The 18,558-nt window shown below is 34.8% G+C and overlaps 1 protein-coding gene and 1 pseudogene across 4 annotated transcripts in view; one reads left to right on the top strand and one right to left on the bottom strand.

Moving 5' to 3' along the window:
* Window positions 1–18,558, bottom strand: part of SPATS2 (spermatogenesis associated serine rich 2) — a 90,842-nt gene that overhangs the window by 19,427 nt on the left and 52,857 nt on the right. For all 4 annotated transcript variants that reach the window (XM_006916805.3, XM_025050281.1, XM_006916806.3 and 1 more), the window contains 6 exons: window positions 14,211–14,290; window positions 11,831–11,939; window positions 10,675–10,724; window positions 4,846–5,107; window positions 3,559–3,717; window positions 2,004–2,139 (listed from right to left, as the gene is read on the bottom strand). In XM_006916805.3, the coding sequence (XP_006916867.1) occupies window positions 2,004–2,139; window positions 3,559–3,717; window positions 4,846–5,107; window positions 10,675–10,724; window positions 11,831–11,939; window positions 14,211–14,290 (796 nt within the window). The remainder of the gene's footprint in view (window positions 1–2,003; window positions 2,140–3,558; window positions 3,718–4,845; window positions 5,108–10,674; window positions 10,725–11,830; window positions 11,940–14,210; window positions 14,291–18,558) is intronic.
* On the top strand, window positions 8,326–8,444 carry LOC112483871 (annotated as a pseudogene).

Here is an 18,558-nt window from a genome sequence, read left to right on the forward strand (position 1 = left end):
TCCTTAAATTCCGCATATAAGTGAAATCACATAGTGTTTATCTTTCTCTGTCTGACTTAAATACCTTCTAGGTTCATCACAGCAATATCTTTTTCCATTCTCTTCCTTTTCATATGTAGGGGTCTTGTTTTCTTATCATTTTAGCCACTCCATCCCTCAGCTGGAGCACTTAATTCTTTTCCATTTAAGGTACTTATTGATAGGAATGTAGTTGTTAGCATTCTTTATTCCTGTTTTTGATACATGTTTTTTTCTTAAAGAAGTCCCTCCAACAATTCCTGTAATTCTGTCTTGGTGGTGATAAATTCCTCTAGTTTATTTTGTCTGGGAAGCTCTTATCTGTCCTTCAACTCTAAATGATAGCTTTGCTGGATAAATTATTCTTGGTTGTATATCCTGGGTCTTAATTCTTTCGAATATTTTTTGCCAAGCCCTTCTGTCTCGCATTGTCTCTCTTGAGAAATCAGCTGCCAGTCACATGGGTGTTCTCTTATATGTAATTATTTGTTTTTCTCTTGCTGCTTTTAATATTCTTTCTTTGTATTTAACTTTTCGCATTTTAATTATGATGTGTCTTGGTGTAGGATCTCTGATTTTTAGAATCCTCTGAGCTTCCTGGGGTTTTATGTCCATTTCCTTCACCAAATTAGGTAAGTTTTCCATTATTATTTCTTCAAACAGCTGTTCAACATCTTGATTTTCTTCACTTACGCCAATCAGACGAATATTTGGAGCCTTAATAGTGTCCCATATCCTCCTTAAATCATCTTTATAGTCTTGGCCTCTTTTTTCTTGTCATTCTGTTTGAGTGGCAAGTCAGGGCATGTGATCCTCTTCTTTATTCACTTTGTTTATTCCTTTGTTTATTCAATTTAATATACTTCTCATCTCAGATAATGTGTTCATTTTAGACTGGTTCCCTCTTATAATCTCCATCTCTACTGTGTTTTGAACTCTCTGTTAGATTACTTGACTCCATTATATCTGGATCTCTGTTCTGTTCTGTCATATGGTTTCTGCTTCTTTGTCTTCCCATTTTGGCTGCCCCTCTGTGTCTGTTCCTATGTACTAAGCAAAGCTCCTAAGTCTCCCGGTCTTATTAGTGTGGAATTGTGAAGTAGGTGTCCAATGGCACAGTCCTGAGGGGTTCAGCTGAAGGCCAAATTTAGCCCAAGTCTCTACCCCTCCAGGGCCACAAGATTCAGCAAGCAATCCACAGATGCTGTGTTTATAGTGGCCTGAAAAGGCCACACCAGAAACTGAGGCCAGCTGCCTCCAGTGTGAATCTAGGTGCTGCTCAGCAAGGTGCACCTGAGTGCTGAGGATATACATGGGTGTGGCCCGGGTTGGGGGAGGCGGGGTTTCAGGGACTCTTCTGGGTGCAGCGACCTCTGTTATCCAGTTTGATAACTTGACAGTATGGTGGCGCTGTGTCCATGCACTGGGATGGGGGAGGGCTCAATAGGGAACAATGGATACTGCCAGTACGGAGTGAATCTCCCCTCGACCCTCACTCCGACAATGTCTCCCTGTAAGTCCCTCGTGCCCCTTGTGCACAGCCTACTCCGCACTGTTGCTCAGAGCAAGCAGGTCTGTCCCCGTGAAAATCCCGTCACAGATGCAGCCCCTTTAAGAAGCTTCTGCCCCTGCCGCAGCCTCCATCTCACTCAGCCGCTCGGGACCAGATCACCCGGTACTACCTTCTGCCATTGTGGAGTGCTTTCTTGGATTTCTCCCTAGTTGTATGGCTTGTTCATCTAGATCCCAGGTGATTTTTCTTTGCTTCTGCTCCTTGTGTCTCTTATAACTTTGATTTGGTTGCCAGGGGGATGAACAGAGCCTCTATCATCTACACCATTTTTTTTTCTCCCCTGTCATAGGAATTTTAAGTCTCTCCCCCCTGTGTAGAGTAGTTAGGAGTCAAGAATTAAAAACTTCATGAATAGCTAATCATCTTTATAAATGACCATTTTTGTGCTTTTATCAAATGCAACTTAACTTACCAGCTCTGCAATTCAGCAAAAGCTTGTTTCATTTTCTTAATGGAAGCATCCATCTCTTCTTTAACTACAACTCGATATCGTGCAAGAGAGACTGTGCAGCGCTGGAGGTCCTTCACAGATTTTTCAATATTGGAACCTTAGAAAAAACCCCAGGTAATGAATAAATAAAAAAGTATAGGTAACATGAAAGATGGATCTGACACATTAGCATGTAAAGTAACAAATGTATGGAATAAGAATGTTTCTCAAATGGCCACCCTCCTCAACAAAAAACTTATGTTTTCATAGACTTAAAAAAATAATAAGTATCTTGGCCAAGATGGAGTAACAGGAATTGGATTTACCCTTCTGTCTTCTCGCTCGCTCTCTCTCTCTCTCTCTCTCTCTCTCTCTCACACACGCACACACAACCTGAAACAATGGTTTTCAGACAATGGACAATAGGCAGTACTTTTTCCACTGAGAAAACAGACACAAAGGAATTGAGGCCTATGGTTGCATTAACTTACTGCCTCAAAAGTTTCCAGGCTGCAATGCAAGGAGGAGATATCCTAAACTGAGCCTGGAAATCTCCCTGAATTGAGGGACAGCATTGAGAATTCAGGGAAGCCAAGGTTAGAATTCTCAGGGCAGAGTACTGGAGAAGAAAGAGCTACACAAAGATGAGAAAGTTGTACAGAGATCTCAGAGGGTTCTGAATGCATCAGTGTGAGGAAACCACCCAAGTCATGGAAGAGAGCCACTGGAAAGGAGCAGGTGGAATGATCCCCAGAGCTCACCCAGGCCAGGAATATTCTCAGACTTGCTTTTCTGCACCAAGCTGGGGGTTATGTTAGAAAGATGAAAAAGAAGAGCTTCACTAATTAAATTGAGCTCATGAGGAATAAATAATTCAATAAAGAGCTACAGGTTACAAGTGTCTTTTACGTTTCTATGCTTCATTTGTTTAGTGAAGTGGACTACTGTGCATAGATGTATGACACTCAAAAGGGCTATTATCTCTGTTTAATTATTGACTGATTATTTAAATGACTATTATAGTTAACTAAAAAAAAAAAAGCAGAGCTACCATAAGTAGATGCTAAGTACTTAAAAGAAAATTTATCTTGTTTAAAGCTAGTCTGACAGATTTCAGTAAGAGTATGACGTTGTAAAAAGAAATGAAAGTATTTCTTTCAAATGTCGTGTCAGAGACGGTAGAGCTTTTTACTGTTGAGTCAACCAGAAGATAAAAATGAAGGAAACAGCACAAAAATGTTGTAGTAAAGCTGATAAAAGATTAATGGTAGCATAAAAGTCATTCTAGCAGTAGAGTATGACATTCATTCACAAAAAGAATCCCCGATATTATAATAAGACTGTTACAAGAGCTACTATCAGACTCCAACTGTGTACACAGAATCAGGGAAAAACTGGGTAGTCACTGCCTAGAAAACAGAAAGAGATTACCTGCTGATCTTCTCAGACTTTACCTATGGGAACAAAGAGATAATTTGTCCTCTTCAACCAAAAACAGATTTTTTTGTTTTCTCTGAAAGGTATATCTCTGATTTACCTAGCTTTTTGTTGGTGGAGGAGAGTGGAACATCTTCCGTGCCCAGATTGGAAAACTGTGGTCTTGAAAGAGATTTGGTAGCATTCCTATTTTGTTGAGATTTCTGAGTAGAGTGCACAGTCAAAGACTTAGACTCAAAATCATTTTCCAGCATGGATCCTGCCAAAGAAACAGGAGAGTATTTTAGCAAAAATCTAGGGGTATATCAATCAAGCAGTCTTAAGTGTACACAAAGAAAAAAGGTAAAAATGTTCTAAGTAAAACTTCAAATGCCTCTTAAATGGCTGAACAAAATCAAATGAGCCTAATCATTTGGACAAGGCTATCAGTCGCATCTGGCTCAACCCTAGGCAGCATCTTGAATGAAGAAGAGAAAGAGGCTGTGTTAACCCATCTCTATACAGGAAGTGAAGAGTCAACATCACCAACTTCCGATAGCTTCTATAAGTTATGTTGAAGAAAGAAGTTTTACGCTGTCCTAGTGAATAAAGAGTTTAAAAGCTTTAGAGAATAGAAAGGGCAAAGAAAAAATGAGAGGAGAGCTTTGAAAAAAAGTGGAAGCCAACAACTATATTTGGTTTGTTTGAGGTCACTGCAGGTACTATATTTTTTTCCGTCTTTTTGTGTGTGCAAACTAATCAATAAAAGAACATCTGAAAGTATAGCATAATTCTTAAATTGGTATTACATTTATAAAGCCAGCAGCAACAGAGCAAGGGGAGCTAGATTAACAAACAATTTAAAAAATTATTTTAAAAGCGATATTCCCAACATCTTCCCAGCACTCATCAAAATGGTCACTAAGACAAAAACAACGTATAAAATATTTGAATTTACAACTAACACTAACTTTAACTCTTTATTAGAAAACAAATGTAAGACTACAAAAATCAATAGTCTACTTCTTAGGAAAGCCATGGGATTACAGTTATTATATATTTCTCATTGTGTTGGATCTTAGAATAATAATATTAACATCAATTCTTTATAATTTTCCTTAATAAGTGTGCAATTAAAAAAAATCTTAAGGTCACCTAAGACTCTAAGTACTAAGGGACTATTAGAAGATTTCCATAAGACTGTTTTAGACTAAAATTAAAAAATGATAATGGAACAAGAATTATACTTTTCTAGGCCTTTGATAATTACAAAATATGATTCTTTCACATGAAAGGTAACAAAAACTAAAAAGAGACTAATTAGATTTAATCGACTGCTTTCTCAACCAGGAAGCCCTTGTATTCTTCAATAGAATGCAACTTTTCAAAGACTTGTTAATAACTTCACCTGTTCTGTCCAGCATATCCGGTGTGGTAGACTCAGGATCCTCCAATTCTCTGGCATCTATTGAAAGTGTCTCCATACCTTCACTGAGTGAATCCACAGACTCAGTATCATTGATGGCACCGTTGACATGGTAACCATTAATACCACCTTTCTCTGAAGAAGGCGCAGATTGCTCCTCTTGAATAGAAACTGATTTACTAGAATCTGGAATACTGTTACTTGCTTCTGCTGCAGGTTTTGGTTTGCTTTTCTTCTTCTTGTTCTAATGGTTGTTAAAGATTTGGAAAAAAGCAAAGAAACAGAAGATCCCCCCCGCCCCGAAAGAGGTAACTCTAGCTACCCAAAGGCAACCAGTATTACCAATTTCTCATATGCTCTTCCAGAAATTAAGCACATTTTTGTATATGTTGAACTACTGACTAAAATAACTATGTAAAATACTTTGAATAAACCCAAACACATAAATGTAAAAAAATTATGCATGGCAAAACCCACCATAGCAAAATCAAAAGATAAATTACAAAATGTGAAAAAATATGAAAAAAACTTACATATGAGCTAAATATATAGAGAGCTGTAACAAAAAAAAACCAAACAAACAATAACAATATAAAAAATGGTATAGGACATAAACATATAGAATGAAATGCAACCTCAGTTTAAAAAGAGACAAATTAAAATTGTATTGCAGAGAATTCTGGGAAGATGGAAGAGGAGGAAGCATCAGGACTCTGTCTCCCCACCCAGCCTACCCTTAAATGTGCTAAGGACACTCGCATTAGCCTATAGCTGGGCAAAATCATCTATCACAATGAACACACTGTATTTTTTGGTTGTTTACCCTCATGATCACATGCTTGACTGGGAGTTGCAGCTGCCCAGTATCAGGAGAGACCATCATACCACATACCGCTAGCTTGGGAAAAGATCAAAATTCGAAGTCTGGTTTCTATTGAATGCTATCGCTTTCATGCCATTGCAATGTTAAAAAATCATTAAGTCAAACCATCATAAATTAGGTACCATCTATACAACATAACCAAAACTTATGGGATGCAGTGAAAGTGGTCCTAAGAGGGAAATTTATAGCTATAAATGCTTACATTAAAAAACCAGAATGATCTCAAATTAACAATCTAATTTTTCAACTTAAGGAACCAGAAAAACAAGAACAAACAAAACCCATAGCTAGAAGGAAGGAAATAATAATGATTACAGCAGAGATAAATAAAATAGAGAACAGAAAAGCAATAGAGAAAATCAATGAAACCAAAAGCTGGTTCTTCGAAAAGATCAACAAAATTGACAAATTTTTACCTAAGTGGACTATAAAAAAAAGAAGACTCAAATTACTAAAATCATAAATAAAAGTGAGGATATTACTGCCGATTCTACAGAAATGAAAAGGCTCGTAAGACAGTATCATAAACAACAATATGCCAAAAACATGGATAACCTTGATGAAATGGACAAATTCCTAGAAACATAAAACCTACCAATACTAAATTTTGAATAGAAAATCTGAATAGACCTCTAACTCTTAAGGAGATTGAATCAGTTATCAAAAATCTGCCAACAAAGAAAAGTCCTGGACCCCATGGCTTCACTGGAGAATTCTACCACACATTTACAGAAGAACGAATACCAATTCTCCTCAAACTTTTTTAAGAAATTAAAGAGGAGAGAACACTTCCTATCCTAACTCATTCTATGAGGCTGCATTCCCCTGATACCTAAGCCGGACAAAGACACTATGAGAAACCTACAGACCAATATTCTTACTAAGACTGATGTAAAAATCCTCAACAAGATACTACCAAACCGAATTTAACAGCGTATTAAAAGAACTACATACAATAACCAAGTGGGATTCATTCCTAAAATGCCAGAATAGCTCAGCATAGGAAATCAATGTACCACAATAACAGAATGAAAGGAAAAAAAGAAACCACATGATCATATCGGTTGATGCAAAAAAAAAAAAAAAAAAGGGACAAACTTCAACACTTTCACATAAAAACATTCAAAACACTGTGAACAGAAAGAAACTACCTCAACATAATAAAAACCATATATGAAAAACCCGCAGTGAACAATGGTGAAGACTGAAAGCTTTTCCTCAAAAATCAGGAACAGGGCAAGGATCTACCCTTTGCCACTTCTATTCAACGTATCTCTGAAAGTTCTAGCCAAGGCAATTAGGCAAAAAAAAAAAGAAAAGGTATCTAAATTGGAAAGGAAAAAGTACAATTATCTCTGCAGATGATATGATCTTATATGCAGAAAAATCTAAAGATTCTACAAAAAAAGTGTTAAAACAAATAAACTCAATAAAGTAGCAGGATATAAAGTCGATACACAAAAATCAGCAACATTTCTATACATGAACAAATAATCTGAAAGGAAAATTACAAAAAACAATTCCATTTACAACAGCACCAAAAAGAATAAAATACTTAGGAATTAAATTAACCAAAGAGATAAAAGGCTGTACAATAAAAATTATAAAACATTGCTGACAAAAATTAAAGAAGACATAAACAAACAGAAACACATTCCATGTTCATGGACTGGAAGGCTGAATATTGTTTAAATGTCAACGCTACCCAGAACAATCCATAGATTCAATGAAATCCCTATCTAAATCTCAATTACGTTTTTTTTTTTTTTTAAAGAAATAGAAAAACCTATCCTAAAGTTCATATGAAAATCTTGAAGGACCCCGAATGGCCAAAACAATCTTGGAAAAAGAAACAAAACTGGAGGACTCACACTCTCTGATTTCAAAACTTAGCACAAAGCTACAGTAACCAAAACAGTGTGGTACTGGCATAAACACAGACATACAGACAAATGAAATAGGATAGAGAGCCCAGAAATAAATTCTCACCTACATGGTCAAATGATTTTTGACAAAGGTGCCAAGACCATTCAATGGGGAAAGGACAGTCTTTCCAACAAACGGTGCTGGGAAAACTAGAATACTCACATACAAAATAAAATTAGACCCTTACCTAATATTATGTACAAAATTTAACTCAAAATAAATCAAAGACCTAAATGTAAGACTGAAAACACTAAAAGTGTTAAAAGAAAATATAGGACAAAAGCATCGCAACGTTAAATTTGGCAATGATTTTTTGCATATAACACCAAAGACATAGGTTACAAAAGAAAAATAGACAAATCAGACTGGAAAAAAAAAGGTGTGCATCAAGAAACACTGTATCCATACAGTATAAAGGCAATCCATAAAGTGGGAGAAAATATGCGCAAATCATATATCTGATAAGGGATTAATGTCCAGAATATATAGAGAATTCTAAACTCAATAACAAAAAACACAAAACACCAATTAAAAAATGGACAAAAGATGTGAATAGACATTTCTCCAAAGAAGATATATAATAGCCAACAAACACATGAAAACATGCTCAACATCACTAATCATTAAGGAAATGCAAGTCAAAAATATAATGAGTCTACGGCCATCCCACCCTGAACGTGCCCGATCTCGTCTGATCTTGGAAGCTAAGCAAGGTCAGGCCTGGTTAATACTTGGATGGGAGATCACCTAGGAGTACCAGGTGCTGTAGGCATTAAAAAAAAAAAAAAGAAAGGAAAGACCACTATCAAAAAAAACCCCCAGAAAACAACAAGTGCTGGCAAGGATGTGGATAAATTGGAACTCTTGTGCAATGTGGTAAAAATGTAAAATAGTACAGCTATTGTGGAAAACAGTATGTACACCATGTTTATTGCAGCATTATTCACAATAGCTAAAACATGGAAGCAACCCAAGCATACATCAATGGATGAGTGGATAAGTAAAATGTGACGTATACTACAATGGAATATTATTCAGGCCTGTAAAAGGAAGGAAATTCTGCAATATACTACAACATGGATGGAATCCTGAGAATGTTATACTAATTGAAGTAAGCCACAAAAAGACAAATACTGTATAATTCCACTTATATGAGGTACTTAAGAGTAGTCAAAATCATAGAAACAGAAAGTGGAATTGTGGTTGCCAGGGGCCAGGGGGAAGTGAGAAATGAGGAGTTACTTTTTAATGAATATAGAGTTTCAGTTTTATAGGCTGAAAAGAGTTCTAGAGATCCATATTTGAAAAGTGCTATGATAGCAGGTCTTAAATGTTCTCATCACAAGAAAAAAAATTTGTAACCACGTATGGTGACAAATGTTAATTAGACTCATTCTGGTAATCATTTCATAATACATACAAATATCAAATAATTATGTTGTACACCTGGTACTAATATAATGTGTGTCAATTATCCTCAATAAAAATAAAAGTAAAACAGAAAGCCTTTATTGGCAAATTATTCCAGATGTTGGCTTAGAATGAAAAGCTCCCCCCGCCCCAAAAGTTCTGGAGATGGATGGTAGTGATGGTTGCATAACATTATGAACGTATTTAATACCACTAAACTATACACTTAAAAATATTTAAGATGTAAAATTTATGTGCATTTTACCATAGTAAAAACATCTGGGAAAAAACGCTGAACTACAATGTCACTTTTTATCTACTGGACTAGCAAAGGTCAAAAAGTTTGATAGCACTGTAGGGTTGATAGGGTTGATGGTATGGAGAAACAGGCATTCTCCTATATTACTTGTGAGAGTACAAAGTGGTAATCAAAGTGGAAGCCATTTTTCTTTCTCTAAATTTTAAGAAATTTATGTGTCTCACTTTTCCAACTTCACGCATATCTTATATCACTAATAACGTATTATTCTGGGCCAAGAAATTAATAAATTGGTGCTCTCCAGAGCATACAGAGCTATTTGTTAAGTAAAAGCAATGGGAAGAAGTTAAGCAAATATTCAAAGCTGTAGGTATGGAGAGCTTCAGGGGAATCTGTAGTAGTATTAGGTTCTCCTTGGAAAAAATCCTGAAGGGTCACTGGGGTCAAGCCTGGAAACGGAACTCCTAACGAAGTGATTCAGTCATCAAGAAAGCATTCCACAACTCCGGCATTAATCTTATATAGGAAAAGACCCCAAGGAGATTTCACAGAGATACCTGATTAAAAGCCATACTCAAATATTTCCTAAAGGAGCTAGATTTAGAGTATCGAGCTGTGGGAAGCACTTTCAGACTACCTAGTATCTTCTGAGGAAAGCGTTTTGGTTTCAAGTGGATAAGAAAGAAATGAGAAATAGTATGTTAGACGTTAGGTACCTGTATTTGTTAGTATTATTTTTCTATTTTAGAGATGAGCAAACTAAAGTACACAAAAGTTAAACAATACTCCAAGGTCACAAAGCCACTAAGTAGGAGAACAGGATATAAATCCAGTTCTGACTGACTCCACAGGCCAAAGGGCCTTCTAAATTGGATCAGACCCTTCTGCATAGCTAAATAGTAGCAAAGTCCCTCTTTGGGTTTTAAGTCGAAGTTCATTAATATTAGAGACTACAACACAGTTGTCTGACTAAAAATCTAAACTATTTTAACTAATCTATGATATGAATGATGTTAAAACCACTGGACTAGATCACTTTCTCTAGAGCTCTGCTTTCTTTGATATACTCTCCTGTTTCATCCCTGCCTAATGTTAATACACCCTCAGTAGCTGCACCATGGCAGAATCATTGTGTTTCCTGCCTTAAATCACATGGAAGAAATTGTGTGGTACTCTAAATATACAGCTGTGTTTCAAGGTAATAGGAGACTTTTTTTAACTAGGTGAACTGAAAGTGCATATATAAATCTTTTCTTTCAAATATTTCTGAAAAGCCTAAATATTTTACATCATAAATATCAATATCATGCTTTTAAATTTAATTCATTTTTACCTTTTTCTTGCCTGTTACTGTCCATTCTTTGAGTACTTCACTGGCACTACCTGTTAAGAGAAACCAGTTACAGATTTTTTTCTCCTACCATATGCATGGTCAAGCAGGAATTAATGTTCCTGCATTTTGTAATTATTGGAGAATTTCTAAAGTTACTCATAGGAAAAGTTAAGGTTCAAGTCTCTGAGCTAATGAGATAATCATATCATGCTTACCTTTTGGAATACCTGCCCCATTTAGATCCCCCTTCTCCATATAATTTCCTCAGTAAGTTCTTCCAAGAAGCAACTAATGCAGCCTATTTTGAAAATCCTTTTATTTATACATAGACTGACAACAAAGATGAGTGGTTTCAGCCCAAGTATGCCATTCCCTCTCCTCTAGAAGATTAAACACCAACTTGGGTATGTTGTTTAGAGAGAGCTGTACACTACCTAGACTCAAATACTAACATAAAGAAAATGCATGACGATTAAGAATAATCTTACAGTATTTGGACCTGTTTATTCTATACTGGCAGAAAAATAGAAATAAGGAGACCTAATCTGATGTAGCTGTTAATGATGCAAAAGCTTCAGGCAAAGTTTTCCTCAAACAAGTTATGTGGAAAAAGTTTGTAAAATACTCCTCAATTCTATAAATCTGAAGGCTAAACCCACCATTCTTCTATATGTTAGATAAGGAAACTCAAAACTTATACATTTGAATCATTTGTCAGAACCAAATTAAATGGTATTGGAGCCTAGAAGACAATGTTGAATCCTTGAATTTGCCATCTATTGCTGGGCCACTGGATTACTGCTTTGTCATTAAGAGTTTTTTAAATTCTTATTCAACTCAGTTTCAATCAAATCCCTTATCCCACTAGTCACATGATTTCTTAACTACCATTAGAGAACATTTTGAGTAAAATGATGACATTTTCTCAGCTTGTCCTTTATTCTAGATATCTTATAGTTTATGAATGAATTATTTCTAGGGCTGAAAGAAGTATCTTTAAGAAATATCTTTTAAAAAACGGCATGGTATGTTATATAGTCATGGGGTCTGCTATATCATCTACGAAACATCAGGTTGCCGAATGAATGTTATAGAAGTCTTAAGTAACTTCTATCTGAATGAATGCAAACTTACAAAAAAACTGAGCTAGGGTTACCTTCCATAAATGCTTGTACTGTTTTGTCGACACAATTATCAAAATGCTGCAAAACCAGGATGATTTCATTGTTGCTCTTATTGGGAACTATTGCACGCACTGCATTTATCTGGAAAAGATGACAGGGTCAAGTAATTTTAACATCAGTAGGTCAGCTCGCAACTGAGACCTATTGCAGAGAATAACACAGAATGACATTTCATTTTTAACACTATGTATCACTCCTTAGTGTCAATGAGAGCACATACAACTATCTCATTGGGAATGATTAATAGATGAGTGATAACAATGCAAAAAATTAATTTCAAAACTTGGAAAAGCAGGACATTTCTAGAAACAGACGGTATGTGCTAGACTTTTATTTTAAGAAAAGGTGGTTTACCTTAGGTATCAGGACTTAATTTAGCATTAACGTTTTCTCATTTTTAACATATTGTAGAGAAAGGTGGAAAGTTTGTTTAATGAATCATCACCAATAACAACTTAATTTTTGTATAGCATTTTTAAAAACATTTTTAGTTCACATAATTGTATAACACTATAATTTAAATTATTATAAACTATTTCAGGCATGCAAAACATAACAAATATTCACTAGATAAAAGCAAGTTTAATAAAATAAATGTAAGCCTTTCTTGATTTCTCTATGTAGGTAATTATATTGTCTATAAATAACAGCAGTTTTTTTCTTCCTTTCCAATCCTTATAATTTTCATTTCTTGTCTTACTGTGCAATGTAAAATTGGTTATTTCTCCAAAAAGCTCCGGTTCTTTTAGGTAGGGAGTGGTAGTTAGAAACCAAGATCTAAGAGTTAGATGTGTTTATTGCTACTGGGGAGTCATTATTTCTGGGCCCTTTCAGTGGGTAGGGAGGTAGGAGATCTTGTTTTTTACAACACAAGTTCATTCATATTGACATCTTCAATTCAAATATAACATTAAAAGGCTTTTTCTTATATGATTTTAAACATGTATCTCTTTCCTTTAAAATAAGTTTTAGTTCCTAAAAATGTTAATTTATTGATTTGCTTTATTCTACAATATTCATAAAATATTAATAATATATTACTAATGATAAAACATTTAATAAAATATAAGACTTATTTGCAATTCCTTTTGCTTGTTAAATATGTCCCTCTAAACATTACAATAAAAATACTGTGTTCATAAGTCAGTGGGAAGATTTGTTCTAGTTCACCCTTTTCCCTGAAGGTAAGGTATTTTTAGGATTTCAATCTTATATAAGATTTCAGCTCCAATTCCTTACCTAGGAAAAGCCTTGAGCATTTGGGCCTGTGTGGTAAAGCCCATTTGTTATTGAGAGTAGTATAACACATCAGTTACCTAGCTCAGGCTTACTGCTCTGATTTTTAGTTCCCTCTATTTATTTAACTCCTAAGGATTTTCTTTACTTGTCTTCAGCTATGCATTTAAAATGATGTATGCTATTTTTCATTCTGTATTCTAGGTATTTTATATTAAGAATGTTTTCAGGTTACCTAGTCAGTAATGCTGCTTGAAAAGAGAGTCCTTTTATAGATGAGAAGTATCTTGTACAAGTAATAAGCAGAGTCAGTATTAGAACCTAAGTCTTTTTTTAGTACACTTGCTTTCATATTCTACATTCTTTTTTGTTTGAGGCTTATTAAACAATGATAAGGTTTAAAATCATACAAGTGGGAATCTATATAATCTATAACTCAAAGGGAGATAATTTGTAATACACATTTTTGAGATGAGCAAAAAATTTAGCACTGATCAACAGAGAATGGATTTTAGGCAAAACTTACAGATTCAATGACAAAAGTAAGATTCTGATAATTTAAAATGTGAAAGTGTTTATATTACTGAACCTATATATCTCTATGATTCCATAATCAACAACATACTTTTAATAAGATAATTTTAAAAAGCACATAAATCTTTTAGTTTATATTTTTCTCAGTATAGCTCATTAAGAGTTATAATAGTAAAAACACCTGGTTTTCTTCCAAAGAATGTTTCTCTTCTTGCTCTGAAGTCTCCTGGACTTAAGAATCCTCTTCAAGTGAATGGGAGGATCCTACTTATACTGTTCCTTAAAAACTGTTGCCAAATGAGATACACACTTAGCCATATAAATATTCTTTGTTACAATGTTAATTAATTAAGATGCCTTCAAGGGAATTTAGAATATATATGGAGATATGCAAAAAAATCATGTCTGCATTACTAGGCTCTGATTCCTCAAAACTTTCATGGTAGTTACTCTCTGATATACAATGGGATTCTGTTTTGTTCTTAAAATTTCACTTAATGAGTTTGGGTAGCCACTGGTTGTATTAGTACCCAAATTTAACTATGACATTCAAATTTACTATCCATAGTTAACTAATCATACCTTCTCTTTCATGTTCTCAAAAGCTCCTCCCTGGGCCAGTACAGTATTGGACTGCAAATCAAAAATGAATCCTGATGAATCTGAAAGAAGGAAAAAATATATTCAACAAAATAAAAAACTGATGTGTGATCCATGTTCCAAATAAAAGGGCCAATATCAGATGTTTTCTTCCCATAAACAGTTAACAACAACTTAGTTACTATTCTGTAGATTCTATTATATAGATAACTGATAACTATATTTGAGTTAAAAATCATAAAATTTCATTTTAATAGAAACTGTTACAGCTTGAGAAAAACACTAAATACATTAACTATATTAGGCTGTCCAGTAATCCTTGATATCTTTATCCTAATTTAAAAGGCCCCCTAAAAATGTTACGAGTAAATGGCTCCCCAAAGTAAAATTTTACACTAATGAATCTGAAAATGTGAGTGAGAATGAGAGCTTCCATGGCATTAACAATAAAATATAACACATGAAGTAATTTCCATCTTTTAGACTGTACCACACAAATCATGTTTTTAGATATGAACTCAATGAATATATTCATGTTTGTGTCCCAAATATAATGCTTGGTGAAGCAATGTACCTGAGTTTACATTACCAGTTCAACATGGGAAAACTTAGTTTAATATGATTGATTACAGAAAAGTGTTTGGCGTCTCTGTACTTAAAAAGAAAAGGCTATCTGTAAATTTAATGTTTCGTATTTACCTGTTACTACATGATCGATAAATTACCTCAGCTTAAACACTTTACAATTTTATTTTAATCTAATGAGATGTAATCCCAGGAAATGGTTAGAGTGCTTCTCAAATTCTGATGCATATACTTATCTGGGGAAGCTCAGGTTAAAATGTAGGTTCTGATTCCATAGTCTAGCCATGGACCGAGATTTTTTACTCTCAGGTGGCATCAACATTGCTTATCCATGCACCACACTTGGGAGTAGCTTGGGGTTAGAATTTCAACAAAGCAAGGAAAAGGGAAATTTCTGAGAAAAAGGGGTTGCTACAGTCTGAATGTTTGTGTCCTCCCCCACCCAAATTCATATGTCAAAATCCTAAAGTGATGGTATGAGTAGGTGGGACCTTTGCAAGGTAAATAAATCATGAGAGTGGAGCCCTCATGAATGGAATTAGTGCTCTTATAAAAGCAATTCCACAGAGCAACCTAGCCCCTATCACCATGTGAAGACACAATGAGAAGTCTGGGAGCCAGAAGAGGGCCCTCAACCAACCATGCTGGCACTCTGAGCTCAGACTTCCAGCCTCCAGAACTGTTTGAAACTAATTTATTTTGTTTATAAGCCACCTAGTCTTTGGTATTTTGTTATAGCAACCCAATGGATAGGGGTTTTAAAAATAGAGCAATATTCTAGTACATTTTCCAAATTCTTTTGCTATTATTACAGATGTGTTTTAATTCAAGCCTCTTTTACAGCTCAGTCTTTATCCTGTGTTTTCAAATAGCTCCTAGTTGCTATGGAAGACTGATAATTTATGAATTAGAATGATAACACATTTTGGTACTAAAAATGGAAAAGAGGATATGAATAGAGCCTATGTCATTCCAAGAGAAACTATGCTTGCCAATTAAAAATGAACTGTGAATTCATTTAGATTTAACCTCTGTAATACTGGCAGTTTTGAGATTATTACCAAATTAAAAATCAGGTTGCACTTACACAAACTCAATATTTAAGCCTGACTTTTCCAGATGATTACATAATATGGGTAACTCCCAATTATCTTTAATAATTGAAAAGAGACACAGTATATGAAAATGAAAATCCTATACAGCCAAAATACTATCCAGCAACTGTCTCAGAATTGCTATAGGTTAGCCAAAGGATATGTGGTAAGTATTCTCTTCCAAAGACATATTAATGAGCAGTGCGATGATACAAAGGAATTCAATAATCTTATTAGAGAATCAAGCTACCAAACTCTTTTCGGGAAAAGAGGGGACACAAAGTAAAGCAATATTTTGGGGTGTCTATATTTAAATGAACTATTAGTATTACTAGCTTCTTATCATCTACCACTATTTATTTATTTTTAATAACACACTAGATGAAACAAAGTACAAGGAAAACAAAGGGTAGTTTAGTTTTGTAAACACCTTCAGTTGCTGCCCCCCAATTAGGGTAAGTATTATTAGGGTTTCTCTGGCATACCAATTAGGATAATGAAAAAATACATAAAGCAGCTATTTCAGTCAGTATCCCAGCAGGAAACAAATAGCACACTCAAATTAGTAAGCCCTCAGTGGCCTTTCGGGGAAAGACTGGGGGAATACATATCCCTACCTCACTCTCCTCCCTGTCTCTCAGCTCCTACCTATGCTGCCCAACGGCCAAACCGAACCAGAAGCCAGAGGGCAAAAGAGCTATTGAGCTAATCCATACAGGGCAGCCTCCCAGGGCACAAATGCCAATTTTATATTTATATTCTAAATCATGAGTTCACCAAAAAGGGAAAGCAATAATTTAATATCTTCACCAGCTAATACTGCCTCTTTAAAACAACAACTTAAGTAGATTCAAACCCTTTTCCCATGAACTAGAGCTTAAGTTCCTCTCAGCATTATAAAGTTATTTTTATTTCCCAGCAACAATATTTAGCGAATTTAACAATTCTCTTATTTTTTCATGTAAAGAAAGCCTAAAATTTACTTAATTCCATTGGTAGGAAATAAGGCAGGAGCTCATCCTTTGATATTTGCCCTATGACAGAAGAGCATGTATACTTTATCAGAAATAAATTTTGAAAGAAAAAAATGCAGTTAAATACTACTCTCAAGCAACATTCATAAAAGATATGAGAAGCCCTTGAGATTGAGCTTTCTCATTATCATTTATTTCACTCTATCAAGAACTATCTCAGAAGTTTCTTGGAATTATTTCAAATAGCACACATTTAGGAACATTTTGGAAAATGTATGTTATTTATGGTATCACTGACATATTTATAAATACTGCAAGTTTTGTTATTATTGTTTTTGCTGGCTTCAAAAATCAGGCAAAAGTTGTTTTAGGCATTGAGGATGACACAGAAATGTCTAAGTCTGATTACCCCATATATCAAACCAACCATGAACAACTTTTTAAAACTGAAGTACAACTGACATTTATATAACAATATATTAGTTTCAAGTATATAACATGATTTGATATTTGTATATATTGTGAAATGATTACCACAATAAGTCTAGTTAACATTTGTCACCCATGGTTACAAATTTTTTTCTTGTGATGAGAACTTTTAAGATTTACTCTTAGCAACTTTCAAATATGCAATACAGGATAATTCATTATAATCACCATTGTTGTACATTATGTCTCTAGGACTTATGTATTTTATAACTTATGTATTTTGTACCTTTTGATCCTCATTATCCATTTGCCCAACCCCTCATCCCTCACTCCTGCCTCTGGTAACCACCAATCTATTCTCTGTATCTATGAATTTGTTTGTTTTAAGATTCCACATATAAGTAAGATCACACAGTATTTGTCTTTTTCTGATTTATTTCATAATGCTCTCGAGGTCCATCCATGTTGTTACGAATGGCAAGATTTCTTTTTTGTAGCTGAATAATATTCCATTGTGTGTGTGTGTGTGTGTGTGTGTGTGTGTGTGTGTGTGTGTGTGTGTATCACATTTTCTTCATCCATTCATCCATCAACAGACACTTAGATTGTTTCTACATCTTGGCTACTGTCAATAGTGCTGCAATGAACATGGGGGTGCAGATATCTTTTCAAGTTAGTGTCTTCGTTTTCTTTGGACAAATACCCAGAAGTAAAATTGGTGGACTATACAGTAGTTCAATTTTTATTTTTCTGAAGAACCCCCACACTGTTTTCCATAGCAGCTGCACCCATTTACGTTTCACCAACACAAGTTTCCTTTTCCTCCACATGCCTGCCAACACTTGTTTGTTGTCTTTTTGATAACAGCCATTTAACAGGTGTGAGGAGGTATTTCATTATGGTTTTGATTTGCGTTTCTCTAATGAGTAGTGATGACAAGCACCTTCTTATGTACCTGTTGGCCATCTGTATGTCTTCTCTGGAATTTAACAATTATCTTAACAAGTTTTAAAACATAGTAACTCACCAAATATACTAGTTCTCAAGTTGCCATTATTTTAACATTACCTTGGTATATCAACTTTCTTCTAAGGGTCTCAGATTCCTGTTATTACTCACTGGTATTCCTTACACATACATAAAACAAATTGGAAAACAAAATTATTCACATTTCACCATGGCCAAAGAGAGGCCCTAGAGGTAAGATCTAATTAAACACAGGTAAACTCTTGGGTGAGAAAGCCTACA

The sequence above is a fragment of the Pteropus alecto genome, unplaced genomic scaffold (assembly GCF_000325575.1).
Source record: "Pteropus alecto unplaced genomic scaffold, ASM32557v1 scaffold196, whole genome shotgun sequence".
In the NCBI taxonomy this organism is placed as follows: Eukaryota; Metazoa; Chordata; class Mammalia; order Chiroptera; family Pteropodidae; genus Pteropus; species Pteropus alecto.